The 18,712-nt window shown below is 45.1% G+C and overlaps 1 protein-coding gene across 3 annotated transcripts in view; it reads left to right on the forward strand.

Moving 5' to 3' along the window:
- Window positions 1–18,712, forward strand: part of PAG1 (phosphoprotein membrane anchor with glycosphingolipid microdomains 1) — a 137,783-nt gene that overhangs the window by 109,229 nt on the left and 9,842 nt on the right. For all 3 annotated transcript variants that reach the window (XM_077876450.1, XM_077876453.1, XM_077876452.1), the window contains 5 exons: window positions 3,514–3,720; window positions 5,450–5,501; window positions 8,863–8,959; window positions 11,281–11,879; window positions 15,173–15,232. In XM_077876450.1, the coding sequence (XP_077732576.1) occupies window positions 3,596–3,720; window positions 5,450–5,501; window positions 8,863–8,959; window positions 11,281–11,879; window positions 15,173–15,232 (933 nt within the window). In that variant the 5' untranslated portion in view covers window positions 3,514–3,595. The remainder of the gene's footprint in view (window positions 1–3,513; window positions 3,721–5,449; window positions 5,502–8,862; window positions 8,960–11,280; window positions 11,880–15,172; window positions 15,233–18,712) is intronic.

The following is an 18,712-nucleotide window of genomic DNA, read 5'->3' on the forward strand; positions in this document are numbered from 1 at the left end:
ACACCCGTTTGCTGGATGGATATCTGGCTTTTGAATAATTCACACAGCAAACTATTTTCTAGGAATCTGGCACTTTATAAATAGACATTGATTAAATCTGTTGTCTGAGTGAATGAGTGAACAAAGGAGGGAACGCTCAAATGCCTGCACGACAGATCTCTTTTGTTTGTGTTTCCTAAAATGTGTTATGCTTTGGGCCTGTATATTAAAAAAAATTTATTTCATATATATTCATAGGTCGCCGTGATTTATGTGCTTGCTTGAATATATTTTAGTAACTGATGGTGGGGCCCATTTGTAGTCTAAATTTAAAGTGAATTATTCATTGCTTCAACAAACCAGAAGAGAAGTGGTGGTTATTTTCATTCCGTTATAGCTGTCCGGGGGCAAACATGCCGAAGTAATTTGACCATCCATTACGGTATGCGTATGCGTGTATTGTTTGCAGGCATAATATATAACCAGCTTGGGAAGAAAGGTGTTCAATATTACCCAGGAAACTGTACGCTTATATATTTACAGAGCATTAGGAAGTGTTTGTGTTGATTTAGGGACCTAAGGAAAACATGGACTTCACCTAGGATACTCTCTGGATACACTCTAGGTAAAAGTTTCTTTTTCTCCAGCTTTGTATTGTTCTTCAGTCTTAAATATTCAGATACATGCGATGTGTTTCACCTGGAGGAGATTTGGTCCATTTGCACTGCCTTTGCCGAGGTGGCTCTTATTCTCCAAGCCCTTTCAAGGGACACTCCTGTTAGGCACCAAGCCCTCCAGGTGCTGGCTTGATGCAGACAGCGCAGTGCTCCCGAGACGTACTTAGAAGCACTTTCAGTGGAGCAGATTGAAAGCATAACTGTGGATGGTCTTTTGCAAGAAAAAAAAATTTTTTTGAGCTCTGATTAAGACAGTAATTCGCTTACTTTATTCGCGAAACTTGAGATTAAGACTGTTAAGATTATGTTAGAATATTCTCAGATTGAACAAAGCAGATGTTCTTTAAGCAAGGCCTCTCTGGCAAGAGATAATTGTTAATTTAAAACAAAACTTTAAAAAAATAAATAAAAAATAAAAAAATAAAAACTTTTTGACTATAGTTGACACAATGTTACATTAGTTTCAGGTGTCCAGTTTCTCTATATGTCATGCTCTGCTCACGCACTGGGTGACTCCCATCTGTCACCATGCAATACTCTTACAGTATGACTGACTGTTCCCTGAGCCGGGCCTTTTATTCCTGCTGTTTATCCGTTCTGTAACTGGAAGCCTGTATGTTCCCAGATGATCATTTATTTTTAATATACTGCTCTATTTTTCAAAATCTATAACTCAAAATATCTCACAAAACTCATGTGACCATTTTCATTTGGAGGATTTGTAGCTGGCACAGAGAGCAAGCTGTCGCCCCCGTTGAGAAGGCGCTTCCTCTAGGGGCTAAGACTACAGGTTTGGGAGTCAGAAATGGCTGGACTCACATCCTCACCTGCCACTTAACATCTGCGACATCTCGTGGGAACTTAATGTCTCTGCCACTCAACTTTCTTGTCTGAGAAATGGGGACAAGCAGGGCCTTCTTCACAGGCTGGTAGCAGCAATTAAGTGAAGAAAGCATTTAGCAAGAGTCCCAGGACGTGCCAGGTACTAAGATGTGCGAAGTACAGCTCTTATGCTTCACTTGTAGTGGTTTATAAATAGGTCCTATTTACTGCTGACAAAGTATGTATTCTTAGCACATACTTTGATCTGTTCATTTGAAAATGTACTTCCTGGGGGTGCCTGGGTGGCTCAGTGGTTGAGCATCTGCCTTTGGCTCAGGGTGTGATCCCGGGGTCCTGGGATCGAGTCCCACATTGGGCTCCCCCACAGGGAGCCTGCCTCTCCCTCTGCCTATGTCTCTGCCTCTTTCTCTGTCTCTCATGAATAAATAAAATCTTTAAAAAAGAAGGAGGAGGAGGAGGAGAGAAAGAAGAAAGAAGAAAGAAAGAAAGAAAGAAAGAAAGAAAGAAAGAAAGAAAGAAAGAAAGAAAGAAAAGAAAAGAAAGAAGAAAAGAAAAGGAAAGAAGAAAGAAAGAAAGAAAGAAAGAAAGAAAGAAAGAAAGAAAGAAAGAAAGAAGAAAGAAAATAAATGTACTTCCTGAGCACTCACAGAAGCTCAATGAAAGCTGGCCCTGAAAATAGTCACATACAACAGGTAACGGTTACGAAGGTGAAGATAAAGACATTCTCCTTCATTAATTGTACTGGCCTTCAGCTTTCTCAAAGAAAAGCAGGTTTGGGATCTAGGGAGATGCGGGTAGGGAGGAGATGTGAACTGCATTTTTGTGAAAGCTACAATAAATGCTTTATAGTGCCCTGGGAGTGGGGGGGAATCCAAATAAGCATTTATTTGTGATGGAATACATACAATCTTATTTTATTTGAAGACCTTAAGAATCTATCCCCAAACGTATCAAAATAATAAGCTATCCACTGCCTCAAACACTGTCCTGGGGGCACTTGTGCACTCCCGCTGTACTTTTTGAGATGAGGAATAAAAAGGTCTAGGTGACTGAGGGAACTTGCCCAGAGGCAGGTGTCCAGGGGAGCCCAGCCCACCCTGCACACAGCGCCCCGACTTTGCTCAAAGCCTGCCTCCTGACATGTACTTGTTATGAGATTGTGTCACTTCACGTGAGAAGTTGTTTGAAAAAAGTGCTTGGCATCACTGGCCATCAGGGAAATACAAATCAAAACCACAATGAGATCCCCCCTCACACCAGTGTGAATGGGGAAAATTAACAGGAGAGGAAATAACCAATGTTGGAGAGGATGTGGAGAAAGGGGAACGCTCCTGCACTGTTGGTGGGAATGTGAACTGGTGCAGCTGCTCTGGAAAACTGTGTGGAGGTTCCTCAAAGAGGTAAAAATAGACCTGCCCTACGACCCAGCAATTGCACTGTTGGGGATTTACCCCAAAGATACAGATGCAGTGAAACGCCGGGACACCTGCACCCCCATGTTCATAGCAGCAATGGCCACAATAGCCAAACTGGAAGGAGCCTCGGTGTCCATCGAAAGATGAATGGATAAAGAAGATGTGGTCTGTATATACACTGGAATATTCCTCAGCCATCAGAAAGGATGAATACCCACCATTTGCTTCAACGTGGGTGGAACTGGAGGGTATTATGCTGAGTGAAATGAGTCAGTTGGAGAAGGTCAATCATCATATGGTTTCACTCATACAGGGAATATAAAAAATAGTGAAAGGGATTATAGGGGAAAAGAGGGGAACTGAATAGGGAAAAATTAGAGAGGGAGACAAACCATGAGAGACTCCTGACTCTGGGAAACAAAGTTTTGCAGAAGGGGAGGGGTTGTGGGTGGGGGTGACTGGGTGACGGGCACTAAGCAGGGAACTTGATGGGATGAGCACTAGGTGTTAGACTATATGTTGGCAAATTGAATTTAAATTTTTAAAAATCCAAAAAAATTTTAATGAAAAAAAAAAAAAACCCAGTGGTCTCTCTGCAGGAGGACGCAGCGCTCCGTGCCCATGTGCCCACCTCTGAAGGACTGACGGGCTCCCTCTGCTTGTGCCACTCCCGCTCCCACCATGGGACCCTCGGAGGACATGCTGAGCAGCGGGCAAGTGCAGGTCGTCCTGTGGGGCAGCTTGGCCACCGTGGCCACATTCTTCCTCATCAGCTTCCTCATCTTCCTGTGCTCCAGTTGTGACAGGTGAGATCCCCTGGAACCCTAAAATAACCCCTTCCCTGGACCCAGAAGGGTCCTCACAGGGAAGGCACGTTACAAAAGGAATCCTGCTACGTAGACCTGTTTCTGTTGTCACAGAAACCCCTGTGTTAAAATTAACGTCTCTACTGTAAAGCATCCCAGGACGTTTTTTTAGTAGTTTGAACGAAAATCTCAATCGGATATTGCCGAGGAGAGATCGGAAGAACCCTTACGTACGAAACTTCCCAGAACGAGATTTCTGGCATTCTCCAGAGCACATCCTTGTTAAAGTGTATATCGTCTTCCCATCCCTGGACATTTACAGATCTAAGTATGCCGCGCATTCAAGACCCTCTTTTTGCTGCCCCTTGAGACTTACCGAGAATTATTGCTGTTACGTAGTTGAAAGGATCGTTTTCCTCAAGATCTGTAATCTAGAAGTGCAGTTTAAGGAACAGGTTGATTTTCCTATGCGAGAGATGAACAGAAATAATCATCCTGTCTTTTGTCTATGCTACTTCTTCCCCCACCCTGCCTCCCTCATATAAAAAATCTCTATACACCCCCCCCAAAAAAGAGATCTTTGCTCAGGAGCAAAGCTCTTTCTCACAGGGAGTAATTTCCCAGTGTTCGAACACTGTTGGGGCATGGGCAGCCTCCCAGTGGATTGGTGCTGTGGGGTCGGTGTAGACCCGTCAGCCCTCCTCTAAACCCTCCTCTCAGTGACCTCAGGAGAGACTCAACGAGGGTCACTTACAAGTCTGGAGATGACTAATACCCTGAGGTCTCCATCAGGAGGGGGACAGATGGACTCTCTGAACCAAGTGACCTTCTAATCCCTTCCCAGTTTTTTTTTTTTATTTATTTAAATTTTTTTTTTTCCCTTCCCAGTTTAGACCTGGGACTCTACAGCGGGGCTCTGAGTCTGATCAGAAGGTGGCCAGCAGGCAGTGTTTGCTCCCTTGGACTTGCGAGGGCCTGCCTGTAATTATTTTCACTCCCACTGGGTGTCAGTGTTGCTTTGTGCGTATACGGGAAATGTGTTCTCTAGTACTGATGGCTTTCTTTAGACTGTCCAGAGTAAAAATAAATTCTATTTTTATTCGATGGACTTTTCCATAGACTGGAAGTACATATGACTCATCCTGAGAGCATGTATCCTTCCCGACGTGCCAAAATTTGTATTTTCTTTCATTATTTTCCCAGTCCCGTTGCAGGGTGTAGTCAACGTTGCAAAGATTCTGAGTTAAGACAGATGAAGAATTGAGAATTGTCTGGATTTCCTTTAAAAAAAAAAAAAAAAAAAAGGCAAAATCCTTTTCTAGTATTCTAGAATTCATGTATGAATTCTAGGTGTGACATTTCTGTGCCTTGAGCTGCACCATAAGTTCCTGGCACCTTAATGCAATGACCCACCTCCTGGTATGAACAGTTTCTACTCAGGAACGTGCCTCCCAGTCCTTTTGTTGTAAACTTGTATTTTCTACTCTGGGAGAAAGGGGAGAGCCAGAGAAGCAACCGGTCTCATGCTGTGACTTGACCCCTTCAGACCCTGACACCTGCAAAAGAGCGATGGGAGTCACTGTCCGGCTTCTGCTTCCTTGGCAAAATAAACCAGGATCTTAAAAGGGAGATTTAAGCGCCGATAAATATTAGGATAGAAAGGGGAGTGTATGTTTGATTTGCGACGGCATGTTTGATATTACAGCAATGTTTCCTTTTTCCATTTCAGAGAAAAGAAGCCGAGGCAGCATAGCGGGGATCATGAGAACTTGATGAATGTGGTGAGACCCGTGTGCACATGTCTGTGTGTGCTTTAAAACCCTAGCCACTTATCCGAGCGTGTTCCCACACGCTGATGCGCTGAAGGAACCCAGGGGAAAGAACTCGGCCAGAGGTAGCCGGCTGTGCACTCTCTCTGTAGGATTCTTACCCCGTGTGACTGGAGGCCCAGGCAATTAGCTAGGTTGGTTGGGAGAGTTTCTGAAATGGATGTGATCCTGCTGCTGCCAGAGAGATCCTGAGGGAGCTCCCAACTACTGCAGGGACGCAGGGTGGCCTGTGCCCAGCCCCAGCCCCTGTATCGTGTGTATCGGTTTGCAAGGGCTGCATAACAAAGGACCCCACACTAAGCGCTTAATGCTTAAATGCTCTTAACTGCATTGTCCTGATGTTCTGGGCGCTAGAGCTGGAGATCAGCATGTCAGCGGGGCTGGTTCTTCTGGGAGCGTGGAGGCCGAATCTATCCCAGGCCCTTCTCCTAGCTTCTGGTGGCGTGCTGGTGGTCTTTGCCGCTCCTCAGTGCCTTCATCGTCACGTGTCGTTCTCCTGGGTGTCTCTCCATTATCTCTCTTCTAAAGCATGTTTCTGTGCAAGTGTCCCCATTTTCTAAAGACTCCAGTGTGACCTCATGTTGTTGAGCTATGGCCCAGCCGGGTGTCCACAGTCCACCATTTCTCACCAGACCCCAACAAGCCCCTCAGATCCTTCCTGGTGAGGAGCAGCCTGAGCGGCCTGGTCCTCCTTGTCCTCTCCACTCAGGATCATGCCCTCCCCCTTGCTGAGCAATTCTAGCAGCTGGGGACAGGGCCTCCCACATATTCGCAGGGCCGATGTCATCAGTTTTGTCCCCACTGCAGTGCTAAAACAGGTGTTTCCAGTCCCTGAGGTACTTTCTCAAGATCACGCAAGAGCTGCTTTGGAGGAAAGGATGTAAACATGTAGCCATGCAGTGGGGTCAGAGCTTCCCCATGAGGGCTCTCCCGTCCCAGGCCACCCCTCAGAGCTTCCCCCCGAGGGCTCTCCCATCCCAGGCCCCCTGTGCTCTGGTCGCCTCCGCTGCACACAGCGCCGTTTGCACAGATTGCTGCTGTGGTGGCGTCCAGAAGGGGGTGGCGGTGGAGGACAGCTCTGCTGTTGTGAAGGTCCCAGGCCCCGCCTTCTTCATCACCGCCCATGCTCCTGGGTGCCGGGTGGTAGGTGAGGGTAAGGCCAGAGACAGGGCTTCCATCTGTGTCCTCCCTCCCTATCCTTCCCGAGCAGCGGTTCTCACGTGTGGCCTGCACCGCTGGCAGCAGCAGCTGCACCTGAAATCCATGGGGCCCGGGGAACCATTAGCAGGCACCCACCATATGATTCTGATGGATGCTCACGTTTGAGAACCACTGCGGTAGACCTGCAGCGCCTGCTTGCCCACCTAGGGTCAACAGCAGCCCTGGGTGAGGTAGAGAGGCAGGTGGGCGGAAGGAAGATGGAACTCTTCCTGTACCATGTCCTTACCTAATAACCCCACAGCCTCTCTTTTTTTTTTTTTTTTTTAAGATTTTATTTGTTCATCACACACACACACACACAGAGAGAGAGAGAGAGAGGCAGAGACACAGGCAGAGGGAGAAGCAGGCTCCATGCAGGTAGACCAACGTGGGACTCGATCCCGGGTCTCCAGGGTCAGGCCCTGGGATGAAGGCGGCGCTAAACCGCTGAGCCACCGGGGCTGCCCCCCAAAGCCTCTCTTACACAGATGTGCATGAGTGAGTGAGCGAGCAAGCAGGAGCATACGTTCACATGGGCGGTGGTGTGTGAGCTCACACACACAGCCTGTGCCCCCGCTCTCTCTAAGAGCCTCCCTCTCAGCTTCTAAATCCTGTTCAACTTGCAGATTGGCCACTTAGGCCAAAGAAGCCCCTGTGGTCAGCCTCGCCTCCCCACCCCTGGCCCCAGCTCCCTCCTAGTCCCCAGAGGAGGCACCACTAAACTGTAGCTTAAAACCATCCAAAGGCACAGGGGTGCCCTGTAGTGTGTTCCTCGGGGCTATGGAAAGAGGGAGGCTCACTCGTGGTCCCCCATGGGCCCTTTCTCTTGGAAGCTAAGAGTAGACGTGGTGGCTAGAACCCCGATTACACTACTTCAGCAGGGACAGGCGGTGATGCTGTTGTGAGCCTGCCTGGGGGCCTTCCCCCGTCACCCCTGACTCCTGTCCAGGTGTGACGTTTCTGTGCCTTGAGCTGCACCATAAGTTCCTGGCACCTTAATGCAATGACCCACCTCCTGGCGCTCTATGGTCAGGGGCAGCCTTACGCTGAAGCAGCTGACTCCAGTAAGGGTTCGCAACACAGCCTGAGCTGTATGCTCTCTACTATTATTATTGGGTTCCCAGTAAGAAGTCAGAGAACTTATGAAGCCAGCTAGCCAAGCTTCTGGAGCTGTTTATATCGGAACTTGCCAAAAAAAATTAAAAAAATAAAAAATAAAAAAAGAACTTGCCATGTGGCATCCTGACACATGGTTCAGGTGTGGCCCTGGGTCACGCACGCTGTGTATTCTCTGAGAAGATGTGGGAACAGATCACGTTAGCAGTGATTCAGGCTGCTGTGTGGAACCAGTTGGGCATTTGAGGAAACACGTGAACTACCAACTTACTTTCTGAGTGCCCGTAGCTAGAGCTCAGGCTGGCATGTTATTCCACATAGGAGCTCCACATTGGAGCCCAGCTTCCTTCCTGAATTTGGGAGAATAAGAAAGGTTTGCAAACCTGCTGCTTCATACATGATTGTTCTCGTGAGCCCTGAAGCAGAGGCGTGGCTGGTTATGAAATAGTCTCAGAAACCAAGGACGTTGTCTATCTTTGGCCAGACTGAAGTCTCTTCCCTTCAGGTGGCATGTTTTTCTTGGCATCATATGCCTTTAAGAACAGCACGTTTCAGCACTTGTGATACGAGACTGAGCCTGCTGTCTGCTGGGGTCCGTTCTGACCAGCACTGGGGCTTCTGGTCCCCATTTCACCTTGAGCTGTAGCCCGCTTGTAGACCACCAGGTAGAAAGCTCTGGCAGTGGCCTCAGAAGATTCCCAGTGTCCTGAAGAGTCTAGGACAACTCCGTCCAAGAGCGCTCTGCCCCATGACGGATGATATCCAGGTATTAGTCATCTCCAGACTGAACCTGATCCCATGCGGTAACCACTAGCCACCTGTGGCTGTTGAGCATTCAGAATGTGACTGGTACAACTGAGCAATTCAATTTTGCTTAATTTTTAGTAGTTTAAGTGGAGTTGGGTTTCTGTTGTTGCTGTTTTAATTTTTAGAAAAAAAAGCCATGGCCACTGTCCTCTGCTTCACTCTGATTGTTCTCGTGGTGTTTGCTCTGCAGCCTTCCGACAAGGAGATGTTCAGCCGTTCGGTGACCAGCCTGGCCACAGATGCACCTGCCAGCAGCGAGCAGAACGGGATACTCACCAATGGCGACAGTAAGTTCCGCAAAGATACCGGCTTTCCACGCAGGCCTCATCACCGGAGGAAGAAGTCGGTTTCCAAATATGTAGCTCAAAAACTAGGCAGTGTGTTCTTGCTCACTCCTAGTATTCCTACCAGTTTTAGCACAAATAAGCTCATTTGGATGAAAACCTAATATTTATTCATGGGTTTCTCTGTGCCATGGCTCCAAGATTTGTATACTCACTCATCCTACAACTCTTCTGTAAGATTCCTGTTACTAGTAGTAATATTATTACTCCCGGAAAGAGGCTCTTGTAACTCTCCACAGCTTACAGGTGAAGAAACAGCGGCACATTGCTGCTTCAGTAGATTGCTGCAAACCTGGTGCCTTAGACCAACAGAAATATATGAACTCATAGCCCTGCAGTCAGAGTCCCAGCAGAGCTTCATTTCCTCCTAGAGGCTCTCAGGTGAATCTGTTTCCTTACCCGTTTCAGCTTCCAGAGGCCACCTGCATTTTTTCATTCCTAGCTTCTCCCTCCATCTCCACCTCTCTCCACCCTCCCTGCCTCCTCTGTCACTTGAAGGAACCCTTATGATGACATTGGTCCCCCCTGGGTGGCTCAGGCTGCAATTCCATCTCAAGGTCAGCTAATAGTTCTTTTGCACCCTTAGCTCCACGTGACATCACACACACACACACAGATCCCGGCGATTAGGACCTGGACACTTTCAGAGGCCATTATTTTGCCCACCAGGGAGAGTCTAATAATTTGCCTCCGATCATAGTCAGGGTGCTGAGGATCCTCGGGTGGCGCAGCGGTTTGGCGCCTGCCTTTGGCCCAGGGCGCGATCCTGGAGACCCGGGATCGAATCCCACGTCGGGCTCCCGGTGCATGGAGCCTGCTTCTCCCTCTGCCTGTGTCTCTGCCTCATTCTCTCTCTCTCTGTGTGACTATCACAAATAAATAAAAATTAAAAAAAAATTTAAAAAAGGATCCTTAATTTGAGGCCGGCAAGCTGAGTCCTGGACGCACCTTTGGAAGCACTCTGCATACTGCCTATTTCATGTGCTGGGCGCTCTCCGTGACAAAAACAGCAATGACGCTTGCTTCGCACTTTCCTGTTTACAAAGTGCTTCCACCTGATGGAAGATAAGAGGTTGTCTCGTTACCCCCATGTACTGGTAAGGAAGCTGGGGGGAGAGCCTCAACCCCAGAGTCTTCAGGCTCTGGTGCCTGTTCTCTGTCCACCATATACATGTCTGGGACCGGGGAGGGTGGGGGAAGTTCACCCCCTCTGTGATGATCAAGTACACATAGAGTGGCACCTACGTTGTGTTAGACACTGTCTTGGGCTCCAGGGGTCTTAGAGAATCCCAATCCAGTCAATTAAAAAAAAAAAAAGATTAAAAATCATAAGTTATAATCACACACATACCTACATATATAAAGACTATATATAACACATAAGGACTGTATACTATATAAAAAGTATAGAAGATAAATACACGTGTGAATATATAAATACACGCATACGTACACTTTTTATATTTACATATGAAGACTATGTAGTATATAAAGAATATAAAACCGAGGTGACAGTAATTTAAAAACTTGTTCAGTACGATGTTAAGTATCAGAAGGGCGGGGCTCTGCTTTGTTGATGTATCTCCGGCACTTCAACGGTCTCCGGCACATAGTAGGCACTCAAAGAACATTTGCTAAAAGGATGACTGAATGGTTTCACATGGTGCATCTCCGTGGACATCTAAGAACTTCACATTTGACTTTCTAATTTGAGGTAGAAATGGTAGTAGAGAGGTGAGGTGGAAGGAAGACCTTTGAAGAGGCACGGGGGTACGGTCCCTTTGTGCTTGTGGTTGAGGGTACATTTTTGTCTCACTGCTTCCATCACGTCTGCCATGACCATGTAGAGGCAGATGGGCACCAGTCATTCCCTCCAAACGGGAGGCGGCCAGTAAGGCCGGGGCGGGTGGCCACCACACACGCCCCCCGTTTTGGTGCCCAGCCTCTCATGGAGTCAGACCTCAGGTCGCATTAGACACGCTGCCTACAAGAATCCCATCAATAAGCAATGAAAGTAACCATGAACCACATTTGTAGCTAAGACAGTTCATTAAATAATGTATTGGAAAGACATAATCGCTGGTTTTCGTTTCAGCTGTGGTTGAAATACCAACTAACAATCCTGTCATCTGTAATTTGCAGCTCAGAGGCCAGTAAGAAGCAAGCACCTTGATTTAACCTAACGTTTCGTCATCCGGTTCACTGCAATAATTATTTAATAGATTGTCTTTCTCCATTTTTTTTTAATACTTCTGCCGCTTTAGTTCTTTCAGAAGACAGTACTCTGACGTGCATGCAACATTATGAGGAGGTGCAGACGTCAGCTTCAGATCTGCTGGACTCCCAGGACAGCACGGGGAAGCCGAAATGTCATCAGAGCCGGGAACTGCCCAGAATTCCTCCCGACAGTGCCGTGGACACGACGCTCAGCACGAGGAGCGGGGACGGGGACCAAGGCCTGGGGATGGAAGGGCCATATGAAGTGCTGAAGGATAGTTCCTCCCAAGAAAACATGGTGGAGGACTGCTTGTATGAGACTGTGAAAGAAATTAAGGAGGTGGCCACAGCTGTGAACCCAGGGAGAGGCCAGAGCAGCAGATCGAAGTCGACTTCCGCCTTGAAAGAGCTTCCAGGGCCCCAAGCTCCCCAAGCAGACTTTGCTGAATATGCCTCGGTGGACAGAAACAAAAAGTGTCGACAGAGTGTTAATGCAGAGACCGTTCTCGGAGATTCGTGTGATGTGGAAGAGGAGGCCCCACCACCTGTCCCTGTTAAACTTCTGGACGAAAACGAAAACCTCCAGGAGAAGGAAGAGAGTAAGACCGAAGAAGGAGCCACAGAGGGGACCAGTGACACCAACAAGGTGGGCTCCTTTGTCTCAGGTGCTTTTTGTCCTGATGGGGAATCTAACGTAGCTAATCCTGGGGCTTTGGCTGGCACATTGTTCTGGGAAATATATACAAACACTTTCAGGTTTGTTGAATGATGAAAGCTGTTTTAGTGTAAGCTGTGTTTGACTTCTTCCTGCCTCCAAATAATAAAATACTAAGAACTCGTGTTTGTAAAATATTTCTCTGTTGGCACCTTACTTGGATATTTTCCAGTGTTTACATCATGTCTAATTGGGGCCGAGTATTATTTTCTTCATTTTGAAGATCAGGAATTAAATGGAGACTAGACCCTTTGCCACACATTTAGCATCTTCTGTTTGTTGCTCCTCAAGCATCATGGTGATCTTTACCCTTCCGGGAATCCCAGGAATCGGACCACAGAGAGAACAGACTTACAGGACCACTGGTTGTGTCTGGTTCTATGCATACTTTTATATAAATCAAGTAAAAGATTTTGTGGCGATTTCAAAGCAATAACCTGTAACGCTTCAGTTTAGATAGTCAACGAAGCTGTAAAATGTATTAATAATGCCTCAGCCTTCTCTTTTTCTGATAACTTGATGTAGGGGCCACAGTAGCCTGAAATTCACATCTCCTGTTGTCAGTATCTCCTTGGGATTTAACTAGGCCTCCTCTTCTTTAAGCAACTAGTATCTGATTTCTATTCTCTACACAGGAAAAAAAAAGCAAAAAAGCAAAGTTCTCGTCTGAGGCTTTGGTAGGAAGGAAGGACATGTAGGGGTTAGTCAGTTAATAGTAGCCTTAAAAAGCATCTGGAGGTCATGATCAAAATGTGAACCCTGACTATGGTTATTTAGGTTACACCAAGTCAGTCATTCTTTGTGGTATTCTCTGAATGCATTTTGACTTTTAGTATTGCTCATGAAACCAGCTGTCGTGAGCCCCAATACAAGTGTCTATCTATGAACCTAGTCATAAAATGCAAAAATGCAGTCTAATGTTTTGCCTTTCATATAACCAGAGATAATAAAACTAACGTAAAGTTTATAGTGCCTAAAGCAATTAAAGCTTTTTTTACTTGAAAAAGACAAGAAGTCAATTGTCTGACCACTACTAGTAAGCAATTCTCCAGATACCACATTAGAATCTGGATATATCTGTCTGGGAATCAGATTACCTTTCTATAGTGATATAAGAATGACTACCCCGTCATCTCCATTATAAAAAATCCTAATTTAAAGCAATTCAGAGAACTTGAAATATTTAATATTCATTCATTTTTTTCATTCATTCACAAGATTTTAGTACCAACTTTATGCCACACAATCTTCTAGGAGCTAAGAATACACTAGTGACCAAAACATATAAATGAGCAAAATTCCTGCCCCTGTGGACCTTACATTTTAGTAGGGAGAGAAAGGCATAAATATGTACGTAAGTAAAATATATGGCATTTTAGAAGGCTTTAAGTTTTATAGAGAAAAATTAGAACAGAATTAGGAACGCGGAGTGGGAGTACAGTTGTGAATTGGGGTATGCCTACTGTGAAGGTGGCATTTGAATAAAGTGTTCAAGGAAGTGAGAATAAGTTGGGGAAGAGCAGATGGAGCAGAGGGAATGGGCATGTGAATGCTCTGAGGCTGCACCTTACCCGGCTTATCCAGGGAAGAGGAGGGAGACTAGATGAGCAGGATAAGAGTAGTAGAAAGGTAATCAGGGGCCAAATCCTTTATGGCCCTTACTCATAATCTGAATAAATCAGGGGTCATTAGAAAATCTTGAGCAGAAGAACAGATTATTTTAGGTTTAGAAAAGATACCTCTGACTGTAGTGTTACATTCAACTGTAAAGGGTAGGAGCAAGGAGACCAAACAGGTGGCCATTCTCACAAACCAGGCAAGAGATGGTGGTAGCTTGGAACAGGCCAGAAGTCATGGGAGAAACTAAACTAGAGCCAAGAGATTTGTTGGTGGACCAGATGTGTAAAGAAAGAAAGACAAAATAATGATGATCCCAGGTGTGGCCTGAGCCACCAGAAAGATGGAATCGCCCTTAACTGAAATGGAGAGGATGACAGGCAGGCAAGTTTTTGGAGAAGATTGGGTATTCAGTGCTGGCCATGTTTCATTTGAGATACATACTGGATGTCTGCGTAGAAGCAGCAGAGAGCAGCTGGATGAATGAGCAGCCTTATGAGAAAAGGCCTGGGCTGGATTTGTACACTTGGAAATCCTCAGCAGAAATTTTTCCTTAAAGCTATGACATTGGATGAGATCATTGAATGAGTGTAATGGCATCTAGAGGAGTTCCCAGGGCACAAGTCTGGGAAAGAAAAGGAACAGAGGACACCAAAATAGGAAAGAAAAACAGGAAAGTTCAGTGTCCTGGAAGCCAGGTAAAGAAGGTTCAGGGACAGAGGAGTGGCCACTGTGGCAAAGAACAGCGATGAATCAGAAAGTGAGGGCTGAGGACTGTCAGTCCCATTGGCTACATGGTGGATATTGGTGTCTGTGGAGTGTCAGAGTCAGAAGCGTGACTGAAATGGGTTTAGAGAAAGAATAGGAAGGAACCATTATTTGGGCAGCTTTTTTAGACAACTCTTTTAGGAGGTTCTGCTAATAAAGGGATGGGCTGTTTTGTTTTTAGAATCAGAAATAACAGCATGGTTTCATGTGGGTAGGAATGATTTCATAGGGAGGGAAAAGCTGATGATCTAAAGAAAATGGGAGAATTGCTGGAGCACGTACTCCTGATAGATGTGAGGGGACAGGATTTCATTCATCACCTTAATTAAAGAGGGGCTTAGAAAGTTCTTTGGTGACAGGGAGGAAGGAAAATTGGTGAAGACAGAGATGGGGGGCAGGGTGGGGTACAAGTTCATGGAGATTTCTTCAGTTTTTCTCAAGGTCACCAGCTAAGAGTAAGGATGGGGTGAGGAGGTAGGAGGTGTTGGAGTCTGAGGAGAGAAAAGAAGCTAGGAGGCAGACAGCTAGGAGAGCCGGGACCGGGTATACTAACAAGTGTGGTATGACATGGAGCAGCATTAAGGACTCACTTGAGGGTTGATTTCACCAGTGACTGGAAAGGGCATTGGGTATTTAACACTACTGGGTGTTGAAAAACATCACACAAATTTTTAGAAGTGCTTATCCTCAGTTGCTTGACGTAATTTCTTTGTAGAAAGATTTCTTCCCTAAAAATCATTTGAAAACATTTTTATTAGATTGTCAAAACATATGCAAAAGAAAGGCTGGATTATTGACTTCAAACTATACCTTCCCTTGGCATGTGTTTGTTTTAACAGAGGTTTAGTTCATTGTCATACAAGTCCCGGGAAGAGGACCCAACTCTAACAGAAGAAGAGGTGAGTTTTGTTGCTTTTTAAATAACTGGAAAACTCTAAAGTATAGTTTCTCTCCTTGCATAAACGCCTGTCAATGTTGCCCTTCTCCAAAAAAAGCTAAAATACTCTTCAGCATATGTCTGGAGACCAGGGTTTGGGGATGTTGGCTTTATAATGGCTCAGAGAGAGTAACTGGCAGATGGTAAGATAAGGGGGAGGACAGGATGAACAGGTCACCTAAGTAAAAGAAACTGAGGAAGAAAGAAGCATCAGAAAAAAATAGAGGGGATCCCTGGGTGGCTCAGTGGTTTAGCACCTGCCTTCGGCCCAGGGTGTGATCCTGGAGTCCCGGGATCGAGTCCCACGTCGGGCTCCCTGCGTGGAGCCTGCTTCTTCCTCTGCCTGTGTCTCTGCCTCTCTCTCTCTCTCTCTCTCTCTCTGTCTCTCATGAATAAATAAATAAAATCTTAAAAAAAAAAGAAAAAAATAGAATGAGGAGGGGAGAAAATAGAATGAGAAAAGAGAAATTTAAGTATGAGAGCTTAGTGAGCAGTCAGGAAGTCCACCTTTAAAGGAAATTAATCATGGGTTGGAAAATACAGGAAATTGGAACAGGTGGGTGTAGGGAATTTAATCCAGTCTGGGAGATGAAGGGGAAGGTTTCAATGAGGCATTTTGGAGGTAGACAGCAGGTAACTCCAGAAAGTACAAATCGGGCTGGAGCAGCAGTCAGACATAGCAGCCAACAAGGAGGGACTGTATATCCTCCCAAGAACCAGGGCTAGATATTCACCGGTTAACTTTTCACAGAAGCATTAAGTTTATAAAAGCCAGTATATATATTATATCGAGCTAGGCTCAGAGAGCGGAACACCTTAATTTATCTAGCTGCATAAAGCTTCCGTCTGGAATTCCTAGCACGGTAAATTTGGTACATGTAGAAAAATGACATACATATGCAGGTACATCCCCTCCTATTATAGCACTTTGCAGAGTATTGAAATGTGGAATAGACTACAGTCGCACGCTGGAAGTTCAAAGAGCAGAAGAACTTTCCATAGGTGATGGATGCCCACATGCCTCTGTGTTTCCTGGCCCAGGGAATGGACCTGCCGTCTAGTCACCTGGTCACACCAGCCAGAACCCCGGGCATCATCTTTGACACCCCATTTCCTCGCTGTCCTCAGATTCCATCAATAGCCATGTTCCCTGAATTCCATCTCAAAGGGTTTCTTTCACACACCACTCTTTCCATGTCCCCTGTATGCCCCACCCCCACCCCCGCCCTCGCTCCCCAGACCATGGCATTGCCCTCCTACCAGGCCCATGACAGCTCCTTTGCCTTATTCCAGCCGTCTGGTCCACACTGCACCAGAGCCATCCCACTTGGGACAAGAAAATAGAATATATGAGAGATCTGGAAACCAGTCCTTTAAAATAAGTTGAGACTAAGTAAAAACTTTAATTATTTTTCTTCTAATCTTAGATTGTTAATGGTTTCAGAAAATAGGACCTTGATATACTGGTCGACTTTTAACACAGATTAAAGAACTGTGACTCATGTATTCATTTTAGGAAAGTGTTTTAGAAAAAATAATTATGGAAGTCACTTATTTCTCTAATGCAATACAATGTTAGTCCAGACTGAAACTACGATCTGAGTTTTAAGTACTATTATCCCAATTTAACAGAAAGATGGGGGAAGGGGTACTTATAGAAAGAGAAATAGGGAAAAGGTAGAGAGTAATTTATGAGAACATAACAATTTACAGTCTGAATAATAAAAATGAAAGATATAAAAGAGAAAAATTGTGAAGGTAAATAGCAAGGGGGCTTGAAAGGATCCCATCTACAAAATAGAAATAATAGTTCTAGAAGGCAAATACTCAAACAGAGCATCAGAAGACTTGAGAATCTTTTATATGCATTAAAAATTACATCCTCTGCATGGTTAGGTTGGTGCCCAAAGATAATATCAAGTTTTTAGTTAATGAAAGAGCCTGTAAAACCTAAGTAATTACAAACAGCAGGGGTATTGATGGCAGGCATCATGGGGAAGAGAGTTGAGAGAAGCTGAAGCAGGCCAAGCCCCATTGTTAGAATGTAGGTAAAAAAAAAAAAAAAAAAAAGAATGTAGGTAAAGGCATGTTTGTCCTTGATGCTTCCCTGAAGGTGAAGAGTCCCCTCTTCACTGTCATCTTATGATTTACCCTTTTTCATCTGTCCACATTTTCGGCTTGGACCACCTTTCAGATAATAAGTTCTGTATGTCTGTTCCTCACCGTGAAAAGCAGACAACTTACCTTACCTCTTCCTAATTCAAAGAAATTACACACCTTCCTTTCAAGAGTAATTTTTCCGCTAAAATCTCTAAGATGAGAATGTTAATTTAATATTGATTAGAAGGGTTAGACCCACATGGCAAGAGTTTCCCAAAGATAAGATTTCTCTGGCTCTAAATCTGTGGATTGTCAAGGCCTGGCAAAACAGAACCACCAGCCTGCAGTGAAAAGTTCTCATGCAAATGACCGGTTAGCATGCGGCAGGCCTGTCTTAAGAAGCGTTTGCGGCCAGCTGGAAACTTCATCCACAGTATGTGAGATATGTGAAAGCAAGAAAATATCTCTCTGCACTTGGGAAGCCAAGCATCTGTCAGGAGGCATGTTCATTTATTTCTTGGGTGTTTGAATAAATCAATCATTATGGCCAAGATAAATATAGGTAATGAAGGATATTTCTACTTATTTCCAACCATGATTTCTAACAATAAAATACTCCCCCCAAAAAAATCTTTATCAGTATGTTTAATCTATCATTACCAAAGAAAATTAAATCCCTCTTGATAGTAGAGGTTATATGGGGTATATTAGCAAGACTGAGTAGGTGTGTCTGGAAAGTAGCCCACTCTTCGCATAGGAAAGAGCACCCTGTAAGTTCATTGTCTGCGAATTTCACTTCTGAGTTGGCTGGTGGCAAATAAGAATGAATTTTTCCCACAGGAAAAAAAAAATTATCACCTTCTGCAAATGTCTTTTTAACCAGTATTATGCAGAGAAGTTGAAAATTAATGGAAAATGATGCTTTTGCAGATGTATGTGTATTGCCAGTGAGAATCCAGGACCTATTTTTTCAGACCGCTCTGATGCAGAAAGAGTGGATCAAATAGTCTCGTTCAATGGTTCTCACACTTTAGTGCCCATGAAAACCAGCAGAGTGCTGTGCCCCACCCCCAGCATTTCCAATCCAGTGCTTCTGGGATGGGGCCCGAGGACTTACCTTTCGAGTAAATTCCCAGATCCTGCTGCTGCCAGTTTGAAGCCCACATTCTGAGAACCATTCACCTCACATTTGTTTTCTGCCCTTTTTTTCTTAAAGTAGTAGAGCCTTTTTTCAGGTGGAATAGCATTCTGATAATCGAAATCGAATGAAACATGATACTCTAGTCAGGACCTGGAGGCCTCTTGAACTTCCCATCCCTCAGATGACCCAGAGAGAACCTGG

The sequence above is a fragment of the Canis aureus genome, chromosome 28 (genome assembly GCF_053574225.1).
Source record: "Canis aureus isolate CA01 chromosome 28, VMU_Caureus_v.1.0, whole genome shotgun sequence".
NCBI classification, from domain to species: Eukaryota; Metazoa; Chordata; class Mammalia; order Carnivora; family Canidae; genus Canis; species Canis aureus.